The sequence below is a fragment of the Tachysurus fulvidraco genome, chromosome 24 (genome assembly GCF_022655615.1).
Source record: "Tachysurus fulvidraco isolate hzauxx_2018 chromosome 24, HZAU_PFXX_2.0, whole genome shotgun sequence".
Taxonomy (NCBI): domain Eukaryota; kingdom Metazoa; phylum Chordata; class Actinopteri; order Siluriformes; family Bagridae; genus Tachysurus; species Tachysurus fulvidraco.
Window position 1 is genome coordinate 12,725,350 of NC_062541.1, and position 24,139 is coordinate 12,749,488.

Genomic DNA, 24,139 nt, shown 5'->3' on the forward strand with positions numbered 1-24,139 from the left:
TGCCCCATGTAATTTATTTCAATTGATTAAAGCATAATGAACAAGAATGAAACAAAATATATAACAGCTAGAAAGAAAGAAGTAAAGTAGAGAGTGGGTGAAGATGAAAACCAACAGCCCTTTTCTTTCCTTTTGACACTGCTTTGTACGACAAAATCAGTGCTACGTCAGAATTCATGCCGGCAGCATTACTGATATCAAAGTGTCTATGGGTGCGTTGGTGAATTTTCTGAAGTTCTGCAAGAGGTCTCTACAAGTCCCTCTCTTACCCCTCTGTCACCTAAGCCAGGCCCTTTGGGAGATATGCTGCTTATAGGAAACGATCTACAGCTAATACACCCTTTCCTCAGAGTGCTCCCTGTCTTGTTTCACCTTCTCTGTCTCTCTCTCTCTCTCTCTCTCTCTCGACCAGTCTTCATGAGACTCCTTTAAACTCCTGTGCCCTTCTGTAAACAAAGCTGAGGAGAACGATAGGAGGGACTGAGAGACAATAGGGAATGGACACCATGGGACAAAACTTTGATTAAGGGCTTTTCCTGTTGTTTTGAAGAGACAAAAGAAGAAGCACATGGAAAACCAGAGAAAACAGCGTAAAGAAGCATGTATGAGCATGCTATTACCTAAATATTACTCTGATCACAAAAGCACAGTTAAAGGTGTGGCCCCAGAGACTATGCAGGATTAAATGATTAGTGAGAGAAGGCAGAGAGAAGCAGACAGACTGGTGAAGGAGGATACGGTATTGCAATGTACGTATACACACACAAACACGCACCAGGTTATGTGTTTTACACTGTGAACTCCTTGAGCATTCTTAACCTCTGCGCTTCATGAATGTCAAGATTCATCGAATACAAATTAGCATCACTGATTGAGCTCCCACATGTGCTGACATGCTGTGAGAGGTGGTAACCTGGACCTCTGCGTCGTCAGAGACTGTCTGCTGTGGGTCCATCTTGTTGTGATTACACTCGTACTCATGTCGGTAATTGCAACGGTGACTGCCTGCAAGCTGTTTACACACATGTACAATCACACACACGGACTTCCCCACTTTATCTCGGCTGAGCTCGGGCTCCATGTGGTGAGCAGAAGCGAAATGTAATCTATTCTTGCCTGTTAATTCACACCATCGCTTTTCCAAACCGAGTGCTGCAAACAATCAGATGTATTCCACTTTATCACTTCCTGAAAATTGCCTTGTTCCCATCAACCATAATCCCCACGTCTTGACTGCTTATACATCAGGGTATGCTGCCAGATAGTGAACCAGGCAAACTGCCATCATTGTCGCTTCAGATCACTACTTGGGTTCTGCTTCTTAATAGTGGGAAGGTAAAATTTTCCCCCTTCGCTAAAAGGGGCAGTTATGACACCTAATGAAGCATAGCAGCTGGCATCAGCGTTCGTTTTGATATTATGCCGCGCACACCTCAACACACAGACAGAGCTGCATATGAAAAACGACAGTGTCTAAAATAGGCTTTTCCAAAATAATTTTAATGTAAACAAAACAGAAACACACACAATGAATATCAATGAGAGCCTTGTGATCCCTCACTCACTGTTAACCATCATTCCACCGCTAAAGCTTACCGTGTTTTCCTTCACCCAAGTCTAAGTCCTTTTTTGAGTCCTTGCACTGTCTGGGAATAAATGTCTTTAGTAAATAGCTTTGAGGCCCAACAAAGAAATATTGCGTGGATCAAAGAAGTCAAGTCTTCCTGGGTAAAAAAAAAAAAAAAAAAATCTAAGCTACAAGCTTGCTTGTTTGTCTAAAACAATTAAGGCCCATCCAGAGGTAGGTGGGTGGGTTGGTAAGAGGTAGAGTTCTGACAGATAGCTACCAGCTGATAGCGCTTTAGCAAACACTGGAGGGGGTCCGTCAGTGTAAAGAAAGAGGGAGGAGCCTAAAGACGGGGCTTCATATTAATGATTGGTCAGGGTCTGAAGCCCGTCTAATCTCAGCCAATTGCTCCCTAATTATGCAAGGTGCCGCCAATTTGGGCTGTCGAACAAATCAGAGCCAGTGTGCATTTGCCTTTCTCTGGAGTCTGGTCATTATTCGAGCTGATCTCATTTTCACACATGGAACCAATATGCCAGCCAGATGTTCATTTGCAGCCGGGCACAGAGCGCAACGATTCATCTACACGCAAAGGCATTCTCATTCAATTTTGGAGACACTGTCTGACACGACAGACCTAAAAACTCTGTATGCGTGAGGAAGAAAAAGATAAGAGAGGAAGATGAAATGTCGGTGACATTTATAGACACCACTCGGTCTCTTCAAGCAAGCAAGCAAGCCAAGACTTCAATCAAAGGCACACCAAATCAAATTTGTAATTCATGTAAACTTTCCAATTACCCTTGCTTCTTAAGTAGAGTCCTCTCCCGTTTTTTAAGGTTTCCAGGACATAAATAACTCGGTTCAGGTTTTGGTTTCAGCCCTTGCTTGGATCATTAGGGCCACCTGGATGATTCCGGCAGGACCGTAGAGGTGGGACTCCATTCTGAGTGACAGACTGCATAGGCAATGGTTTTCTCATTACCCTGAGGCATGGTCTTTAATGACGTTCTGTCAGTCCAAATTTAGTCCTGACTCTCTCTATGTAATTCTAAATAAAGATTTCCTTAGATCAGTTTGACCCTAAGCTAAACAGAACCATTGTGAAGGTAATGTATGATAAAACACTCTTCAAGCTGAAGCCTTGTGTGTGCGGGAACGATACACCTATGCATAATTTCATTGGTAGACATGCATTGGGGCTGTTTTATTGTACATTTGTATTTGTATATAACACACTAAAAAGCTAACAAAAATGCCCAGGTTTTACGGTTATTATTGAGTGACGAGTAGTAACACTGTTGAATACAGTAAAGCTGGAAAAACTTCTCCGTCTTTCCTGAGCACAGAGCCTGATTATGAGAGAATGTGTGGGATGGGATCAACTGGATGCAATTATCAGAAGTAATGTGATACTGCACTTAAACTGCTAGATTACTTCACTAACATACACACACACACACACACACACACACACACACACACACACACACACACATTGTGCAACGTGATTTCTAATGCAAGCTACTTCAGACATGTTGTGTGCATTTGAATGAGCTACAGTAAGACAAGCTGAGGTTGGAGGTTAGATGTATCAGGTATACGCCAACAATTACCTACTAGGATAGATTTTACTAGGATAGGTTTCACCAGGCAAAGATTTATCAATCCAAACAAGATGATTCCAGTTGCTGGTTCCAAAGGAAATGTTTATGCATACCCTAAACTGGCGACTGGCCGTTGGGTTAAAAATTAACATGTATAACGGTAGATGGAATATGAGCCAAATCTTACAATAACAGTGAGAAGTGTCTCACTTTTGATTTTAAATCGTCTGTAAAAAAAAAAAAAAAAAATACAACATGTAAAATAAATTCCTGGCTTCATTGTCCAGCCAACAGGATCAGCGTGTTTTGATAAGAACATGCAAAGAAAGTACTATGATTCATTTATACAAATTAGTTTATAGATCAACTACTTGATTTGTTTGAATTGGTTTATTCTATACCGAGGTGTATGTAGATTTCGAACTAGAGTTCAATTGGAGTCTTATTTTCATCTCTTTGCCAAAGAAAAAAAAAAAAAAAAAAACTTACTTTAGGTACTTGATTACAAAATGCATGTTTGGTCAGATTAAAAAAAAAAAATTACATATAATTTAAAGAAGGTATGCTTCTCAACAGAACATGACTTACGATAAACTTGAAATAAAACGGACTGATTGTGAGCATTTTGTGTAGCTTTGACAAACCAGCTATGTTGTGAAATCTCATGAGGACATTGGAGCTGATGGGAAAACTAACTAACAATAACTACATAATTACATTTAGGTGACTAAAACATGTACGGTAGACTGTGACCGTCACAAAAACACCGCTTTGCTTGATATCCTTGATGCACAAAAAACAAAATATGGCAATTTTACTCAATTGAAGCATGTAATCATTTCAATGAAGTTAATTCAGCCAGCTTTTGTCAGTGCAGACAGTAATATACTGTTACCACCCTAGCATTCAGTACTTCCTGTATATCAGCCAAGCCTATTATTCAGTTACAGCTTGACACTCAAATCTGTACAAATCAGCAAGTGGGCCTTGATAGTCATGAATTATTGTTATTATTTCTGTTAATAATAATAATAATAATAATAATAATAATAATTCTTTTATTATATATTATTTATTATTATTTATATATATTATAAAATAATTATGTCTTTTTTTTTTACAATTTTTATTGTTATTCTATACTAAAGCAGTCGTGGGTGGTATACTATGAGGTAATAATGTTTGTATGCCCGCTGCACATGCCTCCTTTACAGAGTGGCATACTTAAAGAGCAATGCAAAGAAAGTTGATTTGTGAGCAGTTTACACTCATTTGCTATCAGAGCAGGAGGTTAAGTGGGGTCCTTGTCACATTTTTGGCATGCGCTTACGGTTGCATGTAAGAGTCAATAATAACCGTAGATTTAATATAAAAGAACAAACTGAACATATTGTTCCTTCCTGCCACTTGAGCTGTTCCTGATGAGAATCATAATGAGATGGAAAATGACGCAGCGCTTTATTTCACGCATTAAAATTAAGCGTGCAATTAAATAATCAACAGCTGTGAAAGTTCAAAAAGTGCAAGGAAAAGCTGCTCTGATAAACTGCTAATTCTGGGCAAACGCTGTATGGAAAGGAGTGTTAGAAGAGAGCCTATGTCAGACACACACACACACGCGCACACACACACACACACCCACACACACACGCACACACACGCCCACGCACACACAACACGCACAAACAGTCAAATTACCTCCAATTACTCTGCTTTAACTTTAAACACAGTTTGACCATTATGGCCCATGGAACAACAAACTTTGCACATGGCCTCACCGTCTTTTCCATTATACTTCCAGCAAAGAACAGCCAAACCTCAGAAACTGAACATACACACACAGTCTCTCTCTCTCTCTCTCTCACACACACACACACACACACACACACACACACACACACACCCCACTCACCCCCGCCCAAGCTGGTCTGGCCTGGCAGGCAGGCTGCACCGGGGTGTCAGTTTGTTTCTGCAGCAGTCAAATTTCCCATCATCCCATAGACAAAAATAAACAAGGGCGTCCTGGAAGGTGGTTGAAACGGCTCACTGTAATTCGCCCCCTCAGACGGTGAGGTCATCCACAGCCCTACCTCTCGGCCCACAAACTGAGGCAGGTACTCGAATCGCTCTCTTTCTTCTCTCTCCCTCACTTTTGCTCCCCTTTCTCCTTTTTTCTCTGTCTGTTAAATGTGACACTGTGTTCCAGAATTTGGCTGCAAGTGACGCTGGAAGCTTTGCCACTTCCTGAGGAGCAAACGCACTACCGAGTGAGCTTGAGTACACAAACGAACTGGGATACATGGTTGGCGGAAACGTAAACACACACAGTGCAGAAAAAAAAGGAGAGAGAGAGAGAGAGAGAGAGAGAGAGAGAGAGAGAGAGAGAGAGAGAGAGAGAGAGAGAGAGAAAGCAAACAGACACATGCGGATAAAAAAAATAATAAAGCACTGAGCATGTGTTCTAGGCCTGGGGAAAAATAAAATAATACTGCCAAAGGTTAAAGACTGTTTACACTGACAGTTAAGGGTGCTAACAAAACACAGGAGCACACACCCACAGAGAGCTAGCGTGGCATGCTGTTAGATGATGTGGCAGATTGATGTGTACAGTGCAGTACAGTGGAATATCAGTAGAATCATAAAGCTTCTGTGTTAGAAGGAGTGTATTATGGTTTCATCTGTGCGACTCAGGGCATCACACGGCACGCGTAATTGAGTTACATCAGAACGTTGACAGCAGACCGGTTGCGATTCCAACAGTCATCTAGATATAGTGCAAATGAAGGACATTTGATTGTTAGCATGGATGCTGTATGACAGAAGAACATCTGACTCATTGCAAGCTGTCAGCTCTGGTCTTATAATAAATTCACACACTAGAAGAAAATATTGTGTGTGATTTCTGGTACAGAAAATGGCAGGGCTTGTTCTACGTTGGTGGTCCACAACATTCAAACCATACTGTTGCCTGGAAATCGAGGGGAACACTGGTATATTTGTTCAGAACCGAGTACTTCTAAAAGAGTAGCGCTGCTGTCTGTCTCAACTAGTGTGTCCTGTAAACTGTTTCGATACTGTTTTGGATGAAAAGAAAAAAAAAGAAAAAGAAAAACAGCTACAGTCAGTTCCAGGATTACTCATAAAAATGTCTCATGAATGTCTTAGCTTCTAGAGAATTCCAGCCTTTACTTTATACATAGAATTACTGGCACCCCAGTATTTTTATTTTTTTTTTTATGAACAAACTATTAAAACGTTTAAAAACAATCGATTCTGTAGCAAACCTTCCTGGAAGAAGGTGCAAGTGTGGCAAGAGTTGCAGCAAATTGTATGTGCCTCCATATCTACAATTAGACGTCACTTCCGTGCCAACGATCTATTTGGAAGGTGTGCCAGAAGAAAGCCTTTACTTTCATCTAACCACAAACGTAAGCACTAAGAGTTTGCTGAACACTGCTGAAACTTTGACTGGACCAGGTTTGTTGGTCAGATGAGACAGAAATAGAGCTTTTGGCAAAAAAAAACACTTAAGGTGGGTTTGGCGTGAAAAGAAGAAAGGTTATACAGAAAAGTTTAGTTTTTCCTTTTCTTTAAATCCCATGGGAGCTTTGTTAGGACACATGGCACCAAGAACTCAAGGAAGCACCAGAAGAAAACTTGATCAGGGATGGCTCTTCCAACAGGACTATGATCCATGTATCTAAATCCACACAGAGATGCTTTAGTGACTAAAAGAATCGAACGTATAATGTGGTCATCCCTGTTCTGTGGCCTAAACATGATTGAATACCTGGGAACTGAAGAAGAACTCAAAGAGAGGGACTTGGGGCCCTGGAGGATCTGATGTTCTAGACTCAAGGTTGCTCTCAGACTTCTTGCTTTGCACTCTCCAATCTCATAAAGTCCCCGGTTAAGACCACAGAGCACATCAGCACCTAATTGCCCCCTCGCTGCTGATCCAGCTACAAATAAGTCAAAGTAATGAGTTCTATGTTAAGATAGGCAATTACTGTGTAGTCATTTATAGAAGCCCTCAATTGTTATCACCTAAAATTGTTATCCAAGTATTTTTTTTTTCTGTCAGTGTAGTACACTCAATCAAAGGCCAGCTGACCAACATACGTGCCAAGTGCAACAAAACAGTATAACCGCTGAGGCAATTCAATTCATCAAAACCTTCTATTTCATGTCTCCCTGGTCAGTAGACCACAATAAAGTGTTATAAAACACTAGTGTTACAAAACGCTGTGTGCCAAGTCAGGCCAAGAGATCCACCCTGTATCCTGTGGCTTGTGCTTTAAATGGACAGACCTTGAACAAAGCTTGCAAACATCTGCTCTGACTTCCTGCTCTGGAGTTGGTCTGTTCATGAGCCAATCAGGAAAATGTGGAAGAGAGGCAGGTAAAATGCTCTAAACTGAACAGATGGATTCGAAGTTCCGTAGTGTTTGTGAACAGAATCGGTAATTCTCGACTGAAGAAAAAAAAAACGACGACGATCAGCAAAATGCTATATTTAAACTTGGCACAAACGGCCCCTGTTTTTAATAGGGTGGAAATCCATTTGCACCAAATTCCTCCTCAGGCAAAAACAGGGGTAGTGAGAAAGAGAGGGGGGGGGGGCAGAGGTGCAGACAAGTATAGAAGACTTCTCTAAAGAGAATAACTCATTCATAGAGAAATAAAATATAGTACAGATAACTGAATACATTACAGCTACAAAAACATTCATTGTACTCTATCAAAGCAGTTGTCACAAAATATAATTTGATGCAGTGCCTGGACAAAACAACGATGGCAAAGATAATGGATTTGATTTGAGGCCAGGCTAGAGAGAATTTCCCCCCGATTACTGCTTTTTATATTCACCTTTGAGATCAGAATCTTTCTGAATGCAATGAGTCTCGCAGTTAGAGAGCTTAAATACATTAGGAGTATAATAGGTAAATATAATGCAGCTCTTTGAGGTCTGTAGAAAATTGTTCGGTTCACCCAAGCATACAGAGTTGTGATGTAAAGAAAAATAGGGAATGGAACAGAGACAGTTTGAGCAGGCCATCTACAAATTGTTATTGCTGCCTCACATAAAAACTCATTTTAAACTCTAGATACAAGATGGGAATGTACCTTGGATAGAACACCAGTTCGTATGGCACCATGACCACACAACTAGAAAAAATTTAAATGTAAGCAATCAAACTGCCGCCATGTTTTTTGAAGCCTAGGAGGAAATCGGGGAACATGGAGAAAACCCCTCCAAATACTGAGAGAACAAGCAACCCTGACTCAATATGAGCACCCTGGAGCTGTGAGTCTGCAACGTTCTCCACATTGCCGTAATGTCACCTACAGCTCTAAACTTACGTCTATAAACACAAACAACAAATTCGAACAAATATTCACTCAAATGTCACAGTTATTATTTCCATTTTTACATTTACATTTCTGCCATTTTATCAGAAACTCTTATCCAGAGTGTCTTACATTTTTATTTCAACTTATATAACTGAGCAATTGAGGTTTAAGGGCCTTGCTCAGGGGCCCAGCAGTGGAAACTTGGTGGACCTGGAATTCAAACTCACGACCTTCCCAAATTTAACAGTGTATTGTTCCTGCTAGTCATCCTTATTTCTCGCGTTTTTACTATGCCAATGCCTATGGCCCTTTTTGAAACTGCTAAAACTGCTGATTTCCTGTGCAAAAGTTTATAGTTGCTGCTCGTCTCTAGGAAGAAGCAGGTGCTGGAGTACAGACAGAGGGAGATTAATTGGTGTTGTGGGGATCAGCAGTAGAAGATGACACCAGGCAAGTTATTCCCTCTCACCTGCAGAGGAGCAGGAGCACAGGCGCTCAAGGCTGGTGTGATATGTTTTGTGCCTGAGGCCTGCAATGGGCAGAACATCCCACCTTCCTCCTGGCAGGGCATGGGAGCTGGCAGCAGCATCAAATCCTGAGTTTGCAAAATAACAGAATGAGGTGAAGGAGGTGGGAAGTGATGGGTTGCCAGGGCACAGACCCTCCAGGAAACCACCATCTGTCTACAGCAAAGCTGGAAACTCCGACCTGGGTCACTTTACACACAGAGCACTATGAAGCATCTATGTCATTCACTCAACCACCTGAGATCACCTACACACAAGTCTGGAGGTCCTTATCAGTTCTGATAGCTCAGCACACAGGCCCAGCACAACGGTAGCCAATCGGAGAGTTTGTCACCCTGTAGAATCCAAAGTCGACCGATTACCAAAGTGGGTGAGTGAGACCAGCCCTGGTGCAGCTGGAGTGTCTTGAATACCTACTGTTTACGTCCCAAGAGCTCGGTGCAGTGCTGTTTGAGCTGCAGTCCGCTAGGTAATCAAGCTTTCGCCTGCTGCTAGCAACAGCTGCTGCTGTTTTTGTGTTTGTTTAGAGGCCTCTGCCCCTCCTCTTCCTCCTCGCCGCCACCAGAGAATAAGCTTGACGCCTTACACCCTCCGCTTTCACCACTGAATCCCTGCCTCCCCAAACAGTGGCTTTCATTACAGCACTCAGAAAGCTCTTTCAGCCGGAGGAGGCACTCCGCTCTTCCCTCTCTCATGCGTTTGTTTGTGCTGTAGCACAAATCCTCAGGCCCCGCCACTTGTCACTCTCCTATTCTCTACACTAATAAGCAAGCCACTTCTTCATTAGGCTGCACGTCAGGGTTCGTCTCACTCCCACCATCCCTCCTTCTTGCTCCTCCTGTCTATCTCAGCAGCATACTAAGCATGAACTAAAACCTGGGCTAAAGTCACCTGAACAACCTCTGAAATGCAGATAGAAAAAGTAAGAGAAAGGGGGAGAAGAATTGTGGAATCCAACACTGCACAAGTGACTTATTGTATTCATCGGGATATCTGGACTACTCAGTCTCAGTTACGTGGGCAGGCCTGACCTGGGCCTACATCAGGAGGCCGAGCAGAAAAATGCAGAGCAGAAAAGCACAGTTGGAGGTCACCACACATGAAGACGAGTCATCTTAATATGAGAGCGGGGACGGACCCCAGAGTCAGCTCTCAGCCAGCTCTACACCTCATACACGTCTGCACACTCACTTTTGGTCAATATGACTCAAACAGATTGTAATCGGGCCGTGCTGAAGCCTTTAAGGCCGAAGGCCAGCTTCTGACGCCTCACTGGGGAACTCTTTCCGCCTAGGATCCAGAAAATGGAAAATTCATGCCTTTTTTTTTTTTAACTGAAAGGTCTATGAGACAGAAAATCTTTTGTCATTTGATAGTTTGATGTAAATTGTTGTTGACGGGAAATCACTTTAACTGCAGCACATGTAACCCCTGTATCTGACTGACTTACAGTAGTGTTTTTGAGGGGAAAAGGTTTTGTAATTCAAAAACTAAACTTAAGCATTTCCTCAGTACAGCACTGCCTTTAGGGCTTTTTCTTTTGCCTTTTTCACACTATTGACAGGGCAAATAAATTACTGGTTACAAGAAACTTTATTCAAACAGTTTTTGGAGGACAAATGAGGAATTTAGTTAAATAAAAGAAGGACAAATGTGAAAACTGGATGGTCATACACTGAGCCGGGGGTGTCAAATCCCCTCCAAATAAAAATAAAATCATGAAGGATCAGATCTTCTCTCTGACAGTCTACAGGTAAAGCCAAACAGTGAATATTTTAAACAGGTTGCTAAAGGCAGAAAAGCACTTTATGATTATTTACGCGAACAAGTTCAGCAATGAGCTTTTTTAATTGGTTAATTAAAGTAAACAATAGCTTTATTTACATTTACAGCATTTGGCAGAAGCCCTTATCCAGAGCGATGTACATAAGTGCTTAAATCTCTAACATTGGATACATTAATGCTGGCTTACTACTAGGTTACATACTTAAGATACCATGAGTTTAAAACATTTTTTGTTTTAAATGCAAATGATAAGGAAAGAGATTATTATCAAAGATTCTTTGGGCAGTAAATATTTGTCTTTTAGAGAACAATGAACCTGGCGACACGCAGCTATCTATCCAACTGTACGATCTGCACAAGACACAAACGAGACACTGTGCAGTGAACTAGAGTAAAACAACTGGGTTACCGAGAGCGGGCTGTGGGCATCCTGTGGAAATTGGAACTATGCTGTTTTGGTGGGTTGCTGTTGTGGAAGGAAAAAATGGGTCTATGAACATCGGGCGTTGATGCAGTATTCCATCATGTACACTACAGTTGTGGAAATGATCAACTCCGAAGTCACCAGCGGCTTAGCCTGCACAAGCAGTTAGGCAGGCTGCCACGGTTGCCATGACAACCTCCTCACTGAATCATCATTTGAAGGAAACACCTACCTAAGAATCGAAATACGTGATTGCAGTACTTTCTAGGGGAAGTTCCGATATTGCCACATGGTGATGCCCCGTAATGTGAGAAGGGTTTTCGTAACAATCTTTTGCAATATGAAAAGGCAGTGAATTAAGGAATATGAAACTTACTGGGTGTTTTGAGATGGTGTTGGAGCAACCATAAATGCTTATATATCCTATATGAAAGCAAGAGAGCTAGAGTTGAATCTTATCCATCGCTTTACATCACTTTCCGCAGAGAAATTCAGGGGAGAAAGAGAGAAGGGAGGAGTAACGACGATGTGTAATAAGGAAACAATAACTTTTTTTATCATGCAGAAACAAATGAATCGTTTGATTAGAGCCTGCATGACTACTGAGATCAAGAGCAAGAAGCTGAACAAGAAAACAGTAATGAGCACAAACACTGGCATTACAAAATATAATTAAAAGCCAACAGGCTGTTTTCTAATGAAGAGTCCTTCAGGGATGAATAAATAAATTAGTCCCTCTGTCTTGTGTTTGGTCCTCTAAACCAGAAGCTGCATGACGGTTTCGGTTAATCATTGTGCCCTAGACTGGGCTGCTATCCAGGATGAACTTGTGAGTTTGGGAGAAATTAGTTTCAAAAAGCCCATGAATAAATACAGAAAAACTGTTCAATGTGGAAACTTAAGAGCTTGAGGGTGTCTGCATGGAAAAATGAAAACGGCCCACCAAACGTCTTCACATTATCTTATTTCTGAATGACACCATTTTTTTTAATCCAAAGTTCCAGAAGTGTTTCCAAATCTTTTACAAAAAACGTCACCATTTTCCTTTGAGTGCAAACAGAGCCAAAGCTCATCATGGTATCTCTTATCTGTCTGCTCGTTTCATTTTAATCCGTTGATGACTTCGCCGCAGACATTCTCGGCTCACGCCTGTTAAGCTTCTCCGAGTTCTGGCTCCAGACCGGGTTCTTCCGGTTCTTCTGTGCTGTGCCCCTCCCTTATTAGCCTGGTTTAATAAAGTGTGATGGTGACTCACACGACAAGTCATGGTAACTTAAAAAATATTTTGATGGACCTTAAAGCTCTTCTGAGTCCCATTAAGCCCATACTGGCACCAAAAAAAGGAATTTAAAAAATGTGATTCAACGTTTCCTGAAAGCTGGAGCACAGCCTCCACCCGCGCTCAGATGCTTCATACAGTCAGCGACACGCCTCAGCTAATGACAACCACAGAAAGCACCACACCCGAGCCTTGCTCTTCCGGAACCATCTGGGCAGACATGCAGCAGTAGGGTAATTCAGAGTCACAGAATTGACTAATTGTGGTTAGTTTTTTTTGTTGTTTTCTCTTCTTTCATTTCACTGTTTAAGTGTTTACCTGTTTGTACACAGGTACAGCACAGTTTAACCACAGACAAGTCTGCAAACGGAAGTTTGCTCGAATTTTTCGCGTGCACCACCACAATGTGTGTGTACAATGATATTCACCAGAACTAACCCATGAACTGTACCACTTAATTAGGCAAGCCATTTTTATACATGATTGCAACCAGGCATTCTTAGTATCCATCTGAAGCTATTAAACGCTTACTCTCTAGAAATTATTTGTAAAGTATATTATTAAGTCACTCAAGTGATTTAGTATGTACAATGGCAAGCTATGCAGTTACAAGAGTGAGAAATTTCAGTGGGAATTAAGGGTTTAATTAAGACAATAGATACTGTATATCCTAGCTTGACATGGCCACACGTCTTTACAACATGTATAATGACACAAAAATTGTAGTTACAGGTGCAAAATCAAGAATTTTGTCTTACAAAAAAAAGAATTTTTAGCACCAGAAAAAATATTCGTATACTACTCGATTCAATTGCCTTTTAGACAGACGGTACACTAAAAAGGTTACCCAAGAAGTGCATTAAAAATTGATTGATCATCCCATTCTGCCTGGTTGCCTGCCGTTTCTCAACAAATTGCCCTTCGTTTTGAGCCAAGCCATTTTGTACAGCGTACAATGGATTCTAAAGTGGAGAAAGTGGGAAGCCATTACTAAAGGCTCGGTGTTAGAGAGTCTGACTAAAACATGGCTAAGCTCTGGAGCTGGACAGAGGAAGTGATGCAAACTCCTTGACCAAGGCAAACTGTGAGGAACATGTGGCTCATGCAATTAGTCATACACGCTGTGTGTTTTTCAGCTGAAAAGTAGACCAGGGGTCAGTTGCGTTGAAGGATTTTTGAAACTCGACTTCACTAACCATTACCTTGAAGAAGTTTGTGTCTGCCGTCACCCTCAGGGCTCATCTTCAACATCTTCTAGCACTGATACTATTTATCTAATAAACACAACGCACCAGAAGTATTTGTAAAACTAACCAAGCCCGAATTAACAAAGCTGTAACCACTATGACAGAACAATAGCATCGCCTCATTCATAAAGCCACCTAATCTTTAGTATGACTTGCGCAACCACACGTGTGAAACATGTTGGATTGAAGGATGACGAAGGCAGACGTACACATATATTACTTCACAGCTAGATCTGGTTCGATTCAGACGCACGGTAGTTCTGCTAGACTTCCAACTAACGTCATCGTGTGACCTATTTGCTAATTGGGAAGCTGAGCTTTTGCAATGTTTTGTTTTCTTTGGCAATGTGTGTTCTTTGTATCCTGTTTAATTAAGTCAGAACGTGTTCTGTTGCATGTGTGTGTACAGTCTGTCGTGTGATACCTGGAAATGAAATCCTGGTACAGCAATTTCCGTATGAGACTCGAGACGGCAACTTACAATGGAACTGTTAACTTAATAGTGAGAGTATAGAAATTCAAGAAGTACAGCTGCATACGGCTAGCTACAGGAAGCAGACGATCAAAACATGACGTGGTCCCTGTGGTTGAGACATAAACTGAGTGCATCATGTGCTATGTAGATTGCTTTTTTGTTTCTGTCACGTGTCCTTTGGTAAAGGCCAAACGAAGGAGGTATTTCATGTTAGCTTCTCCTTGTGTGTGTGTGTGTGTGTGTGTGTGTGCTGAGTCTTTATCAGCATGTTTATAGCTCTCTCAAATAGATGGACCCTATGTTAAGGCATCAGAGAGCAGTCGAGAGCCTGCACAAACAACTGACCTCACTAAAAAACAAGCAAGAACCAACATTCACATATATATGTTCACACAGTGACACACACACACACAGAGAGTAAAAAAAAGCGAGTGAAAGAGAAAAAATAAAACATCTAGGCTTGGGATAAATAAAATACCCAGCTTCAGGTGAGTGCTGGAAAGAATTAACTGATTGCTGTTGTTTTGGATTGTGTCCCTTCATTGTACCAGAACAGTCAGGCATTGTGTACACAATACCATGCACACACTGTCAGCGGGGTTAAAGCAATCAAATGTTTAGAGAAGATGGATAATCCTACAGTTATTTAGGGAAAGAATTTGGATCAAATGGAGGAGCTGGACTGATGGAGTGTTGAGGACCTTACCCGCAGGAGTGATTGTGACTCTTCCTTGGCACTCTTGCCCTCTGTCGAACTGGGGTACTGCTGCCCTGACTTCTCAGCTGCTGTGCCTGATGGCGTACCCTGCAGGTAGCCCTTGGCATCTGCACCGAGACTGAACACCAAGCCCGGCGAGTCTCTGAGTACAGCTGCACCTTTCTGTTGCTGCTCCTGTGGGACTGAGGTGGAGCTTAGCAACCCTAGTGTAACGTGAGGGAATGGTGCAGGACTTCCCCGCAGCACCTCTCCCACTCGCTCCTTGGGCACCCAGAGCATTCCCTGGATTTGCTGCTCTGTCCCTCCTCGGGTTTCAGGCCAGGACTTCTCCTTCTCCTTCTCGTCAAGAGCTTCGGTTTTGACAGCCTCGGCCGGTCTGGCCTCTGGGGGCACCAAGCTATAGAGCTTTAGGTCACTTTTACTCTCCTCTTTAATGCGGAGAGTGGAGGGGGCAGAGCAGCCATTGGCAGGGGTGGAGCCTGGCTCACCGGTGTCTTGGCAATGGACAGAGTTGAAGTGATCAAGCAAGGAGGTGGTGTCGGCCGCCGTGAAGCTGCAGTGGCGGCACCGGCAGCAGCCGTGAACCCTCCTGGACATGGAGAGAACAAAAGAGAAAAAGAGAAAGAGAAAAGTCATGAGAGACATAATAAGCAGAGGTATGTTTAACACAAAAACAGACCCTAATACAAAACACCAGAGAAAAAGAGCTTATAGTGTGCACAGTGTTCACCTAAACTGGACTGTTAATGATCTGAAAATCTCCTGGTCATTTTCCAAACTGCTAGCGCCCATTTCCAGTAAATATGTGGCTAACAAAACTGTTGACAGAGCTGCTGAAGAGCTTGGTTTTCTTCTGGTGTAGTCCAACTGTTTCAATGTCGCCTTACATTTACGGCATTTAGCAGACACCCTTATCCAGAGTGACTTACATTTCAATTTATTCAACTGAGAAATTGAGAGTTAAGGGCCTTGCTCAGGGGCCCAACAGAGGCAAGTTTGGTGGACTCGAGACCTTTCGATCAGTTGTCCAACACCTTGACCACTAGGCTACACATCCCGTCACGTGTTCCTTCGCATGTTGATGCTGTATATTTTGTGATGCTTTTCTGCTTACTACAGATGTAAAAGGTGGTTATCAATGTTTCCTTAACCCTGCTGTCCATTTGAACCACTCTCTTCTGACCTCTCTCATTAACAACCTTTTTTTTTCTCACAGAAGAGCCACCCGGTTATTGCTTTATTTGTTTGATTTTAGCAACATATTGTGCAGGCTGTTGTGAGTTAGCTATCACTCATGGGCTATTCTTGCATTATTGGCTGACTGGATAACTGCCTTGAATGTGCAGATGTCCCTAATAAACTAAATGTACACACTTGACTATTCCCCACATACTACACGCTGGGCATGTGCATAAACATCACTCATATATCTGGTGCTTTGACTCCTGCCTCTCTGCCTGAGGTCTGGATTACTTTAATGCTGTATTAGTGGTCTGCTTGCTCAGCTCTTTACACCTGCACGACGATTCATCGTTCTATTTCCCTTTTAATAAATACAAAGCAATAGGACGGTGAAAGAGTTCCAAGCTATTTGCAAACGTGTGGCAAATAAATAGGCCGGACTTTAACTAAACGAGTACGTGATATTACTCCTGGATTTCAAAACGATTTCCTTTGTGCTCGGCCGTCCAGTGTCCTGCCATCCATTACGGGTCAATGCAACCGAATTCTCGTCTAAATTCGGCAAACAAATTAAGACGAAAATCAAACCTGACTTTGAAAGCTTCTGTTTATTTTACAATCGTACATTGCTTTGGTTGGAATTTAGCCACTGATCAATATCTTGTATGATATGTTCTGAATCTAAAAGCACAGCAGAAGAGACTGGTATGATTTCTATTAAAGGTTTAAAGTAAAAAAAAAAAAAAAGAAAAAGAAAAAGAAAAAACAGCCTAAAGTGATTTTTTTTATTTGTTTGTCTGTTTTTTAAAAGATCCTTTTTTAAGACATCCTTTTTAAGTCATCCTCAATGCATTGCCTTCCATCCTGAAACAAACCTTTGAAATATTAGGTTTCCTTTCCTAATAGAGACTTGCTTAGTGGTTCCCATTAGACGTGTTCAACGTCTCTATTGATTTAAAAGGGTTACCAAAGTCCACTGGATCTTGAACGGGTTACCGAGCAATGATATATATTTGGAGTGAGATCATTTAGTCACCTTAACTATATAGAATTTGTAGATAAGCATCATGCATCATAACCCATTTCAAAATTATTATTATGGATTATTACAAATCAGGTTTGTTTGTTTTGGTTTTTTTTATTCCAGGCACTAGATCTCGGAAACTTTCCTTCAGCAAACGTGTCCCAGCTTAGTTTTGCTTAAAGTTTCCTGTTTATTAAGACGCCACATTTCAATAGCAAAGAAAATGTAGAGATTAGTATTAGCATTAAATACTGTATACACTTATTCTTGATTTCATCTGGCTAAAAGGATGCAGCACAGACAGAAACACAAAGACTCTTTGGAAAGCAGAACTGAAAACCTGTCTGCTACGAGAGAGCAAAAAAAAAAAAAAAGACAGATAAAGAGATGGTGAGTATAGCAATCCAGCTAAAAGCTCCTGGGGTAGTCAATATAGGGAGAAGCAGTCCAAGTCTAGACTTCTAGTGCTGGCATGTCAGCATCAGGCCTGAAAGATGCCTCATTCAGACATGCAGGGTGACAGAGAGAGAGAGAGAGAGAGAGAGAGAGAGAGAGAGAGAGAGAGAGAGAGAGAGAGAGAGAGAGAGAGAGAGAGAGAGAGAGAGGAAGGAGTGTTCCTTATAATGCAGACGAGTGATGTGATTGAGCTTAACTGGACAACTGATATGTTATGTTCTCTAAAGCTGCTTTGAGACATTGTCCATTGTTAAAAGCGCTATATGAATAAATTTGAATTTGAATATGTGTCACAGAGAGAGTAAGAAGGTCTGGGAGGGAAGAGAGGGAGCGGAACAGCCCCGGCACGTCATCTCAGCTCGGTACTAATTGAGGGGCCGGTAGGAAAACTGCTTTTCATCAGTGCTGCTGCCCACCCTTCCCAGCATGCACCGAGAAAATTGCTTCTGCTAAGACACTCAGTGATGGCGGCACATCAAACGCTTCAGCTCACAGCTTTCAAGGTTCAACAGCAAGGTGTACACACACACACACAGACACACACACAGGCTGTAATTCTCCAGCACACTGTTCCCAATGTAAAACAGACATCATGCACAAAACACATAACACCACGTTTACATGAAATGAAAAACAACAGACAGATGTTCACTATATGCACATGTTGTAAATCAGCACTTGCCTTTAAGTGACACCATTTAAGTAAAAGTTACTCATTGTTCATATTCATGTTTTTTTTTCTACCTAGATGCCATCAGAACAAACACTCACCCGAGGATATTTACTGCATTAAGCTTTGAATGTAGATCCTAGGACAGAGTGTGCTGCTGGTATTACATACACGCCCTTTTCATTACTCTGTAAAAATGTGTGTGTTTTTGCACAAAGCCCAGCCTGCTTCCAACATAACTCCTCACTTAACCCCAATGACAAGAAACACAAATATTTTTCCAGACCCCAAAACTCAGAATTGATCACTTACTGGGCTGAAGAGAGCGAGAGAGTGTGTGTGTGTGTGTGTGAGAGAGAGAGAGAGAGAGAGAGAGAGAGAGAGAGAGAGAGAGAGAGAAAGAGAGAGAGAGACTGTGTGTCTGTGTCTGTGCATGTGCGAGTGTGTGTATGTGTGTGTGCATGTGCGAGTGTGTGTATGTGCATGTGTGTGCATGTGTGTGTGCATGTGCGAGTGTGTGTGTGTGTGTCTGTGTGTTAGCTGACAGGACAACTAACTGCCATGGAGTCCTGTTTCAGTCCATACTGATTAAAGACATTGAAGACGCATTAGTTGGTGCAGACAAATACAGAATCTGCCTTTCTGCTCTGAAAGACCTTTTAGACATTCACTGAATTAAAGACATTCACTGAATTAAAGAAAAAAAAAAGAAGAAGAAAAGAAAGAAATGAATTCAGAACATGACTCATATTATATGTAATTAGTTTGTCTAATGTACATTTGCTGCATCTTGTTTCTTCTGTTTATTTGCACTGCTCGTTTAACAGAGTTTTTCCAGCATGAAAATTGCAATTTAGGCTACAATTTAATTAGCTCAGATGCTCGGTAATCCTCGACTCCAACTGGAGTTTATGTGCGGTGTAAGTCCTAACTTCATAAACCAGATGGGATAAAAATGACTTCACAAAACAAACGAGAGTAAAAGCATGTACGCTCCCACAGAGCAAATGTTTAGACACTTGGGACTAAAGGTACATTTAATACCTCAGGATCCGGTGAGAGCACCGAGAAGCTCTCTGTCAACTCCTTCCAGCAGGAAGACCAGTTTCACCAGTAAATAATAAAGACAGATTATATATAAAAAAAAAGAAGTAAATAAATAATAAATACAAAACAAGACATACAGAAATGTGTTGCTAATTATTCAGATTTGAAAATTTTTCTTCAATAAGCCGATGTTTTTTGATCGATTTCGATTAGAACTAATTGAATATGGCTCCAAGTTATTATTATGCACTGAAAACTCGTGTGTGTGTGTGTGTGTGTGTGTGTGTGTGTGTGTGTGTGTGTGTGTGTGTGTGTGTGTGTGTGTGTGTGTGTGTGTGTGTGTGCGCGTGTGTGTTCGTTCTCATCCATACAGTGTAACACGTGTTTTTTGGTTTCCTTGGTGTTTTTTTGTGGTAAAAGTGAAGAAAAAAAAGCAATAATTCATATAATCAGCAACAGTGGAGGTGAGACACATGCACACACACGCGCACACACACACACACACACACACACATGCATACACGAGCACATACACACGCACACACACATGCATACACACAAGCACAAACACACACATATATACACACACACACATTTGTTTTCCTATCCTTCCACTGCTACAATCCTTAATGCAGCTAATGAATGCCATGCTGTTCCTCTAACCTTTTGGCTCTTTTTTTTTTTTAATGTCAGCTATTCCTACACACTTCTTTAATGTCAGTCACACTTTCTCCTCACAGTCTGCCTGCCATCCTTCTTCATCTTGGCTCTTCAGTGTTTCCGTCAGACCTTAATGTTTCTGAGGGCACGAGCTGAGGCACAAACAGTGTGACTGCACAAACCCAGCCAAACGCTCTGCACCCTAACCGCCTGAAGCACCTGGGCAACAGCTGCAGCCAGCTGTTTCCAAACACAGTGTGGGTGGTTGTGCACTAGTTCTCAACACTATCATTTCTCGGTGCATGTGATCGAAGGCACTCCATGAACAGAGGGAAAAAAAAAAACAAGTGCTGAATCAAAACTCTGATCTAATTGGCAGGGAAAAAAACCCCAGAAAAGTCTCTAAAGCAATATCCACGCCAATACTGGTACTGAGTGGCAGTAATTAGAGCTTTTGAAAATGAAAACCCCTTTAGCTCCGCTCTAGTGCACTCATTGAATACTGGCATTTTACGGGACAGGGGTGGAGTGGGCAGTGTACAGCCCGCTGAATCACACCAGTGTGACTTGCCCTATCCACATGACATCACACAGGAAATGGAAAGTTGGGCACAGCACGAGTCGCCCTCCTGCTGGATCTCCTTAAAGGAAAGGACAGAGAGAGAACTAGAAAAGGTGACAGGTGGCTTCTTTAAAGTTGCGCCATCTTTGAGCAGCGACGACGTTTTCAATGTGTTTGGACGAGCATTAGCGGAAAAAGAAAGCTGTGGAACTGCTCGACTAGTGTCAGAATCTCAAGGTGGAAACTGAGCAAATCTGTACTCGTTGACAAAGTGCTGCGGAACAAGAGGAATAAATCATGCAGTAATTGGAAAAGAATCGGCTTTGGGGACTGAGTTCCACACAGAAATGATAGCATACGAGAAGGAGTTCATTAATACGTAGAAACTTCTGTCGGATAACAGCGGGTCCTGAGGTGCTTTATTCCTCTCACACCACCACAATTTGCCAAAGGACTTTTGCAGGATTTTACGTCCTAATAAACAAAGCCTTCATGCTATTTCACTAGTCATCTTAAGAACTTCCACAAAACAAGTCAGTTTCGGTTATCGCCCATGTCATCGCAGCTATAAACAGTTGTTCCTTCACCAACCTCAGTTTTTTTTTCCAAAGATGAGGGGGGAAAAAAAGCAACTTGTCTTGTTCATACAACCCAGAAAGCACTTCTTCTCTGTCCTGAAGACTCAGGACTCGAGACTTCTTCCATAAACAATACCCAAACATCTTAACAGCAAGTAAACAGCTTTCTTTGTTAAATAACTTCAACAATCATTAGATTATGTAAATCGTCCTTCATACGAGTCCATGTGAATGAGCTGTGATGAGATAGACACGTCGCCGACGAATTACTGTCAGAGACGGTAAATGAAGCTTCTGATTCAAGAGCTCGTGTGACACAAAGAGAAGGTCTTACAGCTCGTTATGGAAAGTAGCTCCGTCTGTAACATGTACGATAAATGATGATTCACGTGCATGCTCTAATATGTTATCGTTTCTATAGTAACAGCTCAGTCACTGGGACTCGGCTGGAAGACAGACGCATGATCTGAGATTAATAATAAATGGAATTTTTAAAAATGTGCTGCTGTTTAACAAAGTAATACGTGGTGAGGTTTAGAGAGAGAGAGAGAGAGAGAGAGAGAGAGAGAGAGAGAGAGAGAGAGAGAGAGACAGATAGACAGACAGATGGAGAAAGAGGGATGAGTAAGTAAGTTGGAGCTGGTGATGGAAGAACATTTATCATAACTACAACTATGATGAGAAGAGAAACTAACTCGTCTATCGGACATTCCTGAGCAAGAAATCTGTAAAAATGTGTGACGTATTATTGGTTAATAAATTAGTCATCGGAAACACTTGCAAATCGCCGTGGTAACACACTCCAGACCATGTGGTTACAGAAAATAATGCACTTCGGAGCGGTGAGGGTGGTCCGTCTGTGTTAATCTGTATCACACACATACACATGCATGCGTACACCCACCCACCCACACACACACACACACACACACACACACACACGCACCCCGAGTGGATTATTTTCACATCACCGCAATGTCGTGCGTTATTCATTATTTACTCAACATCTCCTGACCAACCAGAATCAAGCATTGGCCAGCCCTGTACTGTACATCATGTGCACTGAGCATTAGCATTCATCCTGGTGTTCGTCTCTCTCCTCAGTCTTGTGTGAAATACAGTATATCATGTGTGTGAGTTGACAGTGGAAGGCTATACGAGGCTGCATCACTATCGGCTCCATAGTTGCGATGGGCGGCAGACGCCTACCGGGGCGCTCGCTGTACGTGTATCTAATCCTACAGAGCACGACACTCACAGTCACAGAAAGAAGGTCTCACCCATACACTCCCAGGCTGTACAAAGACCTGTTATAAAGCACCAAGACTCATCAGCATGGGCAAAGCAACACGGAAACAGCAAGATTTCACACTAATACATAATGTGGAAGTATATATATAATGCATGTAAAAAGGAAAAAAAGAAAAGAAAACTACACTCACACGCGGTAGGGTGTGAGGTGAGGAGTTACGAATCTCCAGGGAGGCTGTGCAGGTCTCGTTTCTTCTTCCTCGCAAGAAGCTTGGAATACAAACAAGACCTTATTCAGCATGTCTCCACACACTGCCGGCAAACAGCCATTTTACTTAGCCCAGCATTACTCTGCAGCCAGCTGAAACAACCGGCCCTGGGCTACACACACCGTGGAGGGTCATACACACGCTCCGAGACGCGTGTTTGGGTCTGTGCGATTGTGTGTGTGTGTACGTGCGGATGAAGGATCGGAGGAACGGGTGAGATCCGTCACATCTGAGTCAGCAAATAACAAGTGCATCTAAAGGGTCTTTAAGGAAACCCGCTCCAAACTCCAAAGTGAATCCATCTGCTGTATATAATGGCAGAGGATTTTTCAGGCAAGTTGAAAGTAGCAGACCCTGTATTTAATTATGCACAAGAACTCGAATGTCGCTCATGGCACATAGTCCTACAGGAATTGCCTGAAAAATGAATTACAGCGATAAATCACTGTTCCGTGAGTGGTGTTTCCATGGTAGAGGCAGCAGCGCTAATTATTGTTTCATCATAAATAGGCAAATTAACATTTTATAAAACGCTATTTAAAGTGCTTTGCCAGAATGGATCTTGCATAATATAACCATGATCGCTATGACGATTTCAGCATTTAGGCCAATGAAAAAGGTGTTTCAGCAAAATCATTAAAAAAAAATACATAAATAAAAAAATAAAAAAAAATTAAAAGAAAAAAAAGAAGATTATTGTATAATTTTTTTTTTCATTTTTGCATGAGAAAGAAAAATATAGATGCAAGAATTCCTTATTAAAATATGATATAATTAAAAATAATAACAATAATATAATAATTTAAAATATAAGGTATTTAAATAGTATTATATTTGTAATATAATATTCATGAAAAAAGAAGAAGAAATTGGTTTCAGCCATTTTTGGGAAGAAGTGTTTTACAACCTTCACAGTCACACACACACAGTTTTGTCCAGTCATTTAAACATCAATGTAACATACCAGAGAACAAAAAAGAGACGTTACACCACAGTCTAGTTTGGGGAACTTTACACATTGTTGTCAAACAAAAAAAAAAACAACAAGGATGCACCTTTTTCCTAAGCAGCTGTGTGAGGATCTGAACCCATAGCCACAGCCTTCTTCCCTCATTTCCCTCTGTTTTAGCATGTGGTGGCTGAACATAAAGCAGTTCACACACCACGGCCAAAGGCTTTAAACCACTAGCGTGATTACTGCTGTAACACAACATAACCTACACCGAGGAGGAGAAAAACAGCAGCAGCCTTTAACAATCTGCTAGTCTCTAAAATGCTGCAGTTATTTAAACCGTTAAGACCGGAGCGCTCCTTTACGTCAGTGTGCTGCTAGTTGGTTAAAAAAAATACAATAAAAATGAGGTATGAAACATGGAAAAGCACATATCATTAAAAATATCTGGTAAATTTCAATATCAACATATCTGGATAGTCAGATAAGTGTTTGTGAACTGAA

At 41.6% G+C, this 24,139-nt stretch overlaps 1 protein-coding gene across 4 annotated transcripts in view; it reads right to left on the reverse strand.

Annotated features, from left to right (window-relative positions):
- The window catches only part of trps1 (trichorhinophalangeal syndrome I), a 95,824-nt gene that overhangs the window by 40,517 nt on the left and 31,168 nt on the right, over positions 1–24,139 (reverse strand). For all 4 annotated transcript variants that reach the window (XM_027175712.2, XM_047807914.1, XM_027175711.2 and 1 more), the window contains exon 5: positions 14,973–15,573. In XM_027175712.2, the coding sequence (XP_027031513.2) occupies positions 14,973–15,573 (601 nt within the window). The remainder of the gene's footprint in view (positions 1–14,972; positions 15,574–24,139) is intronic.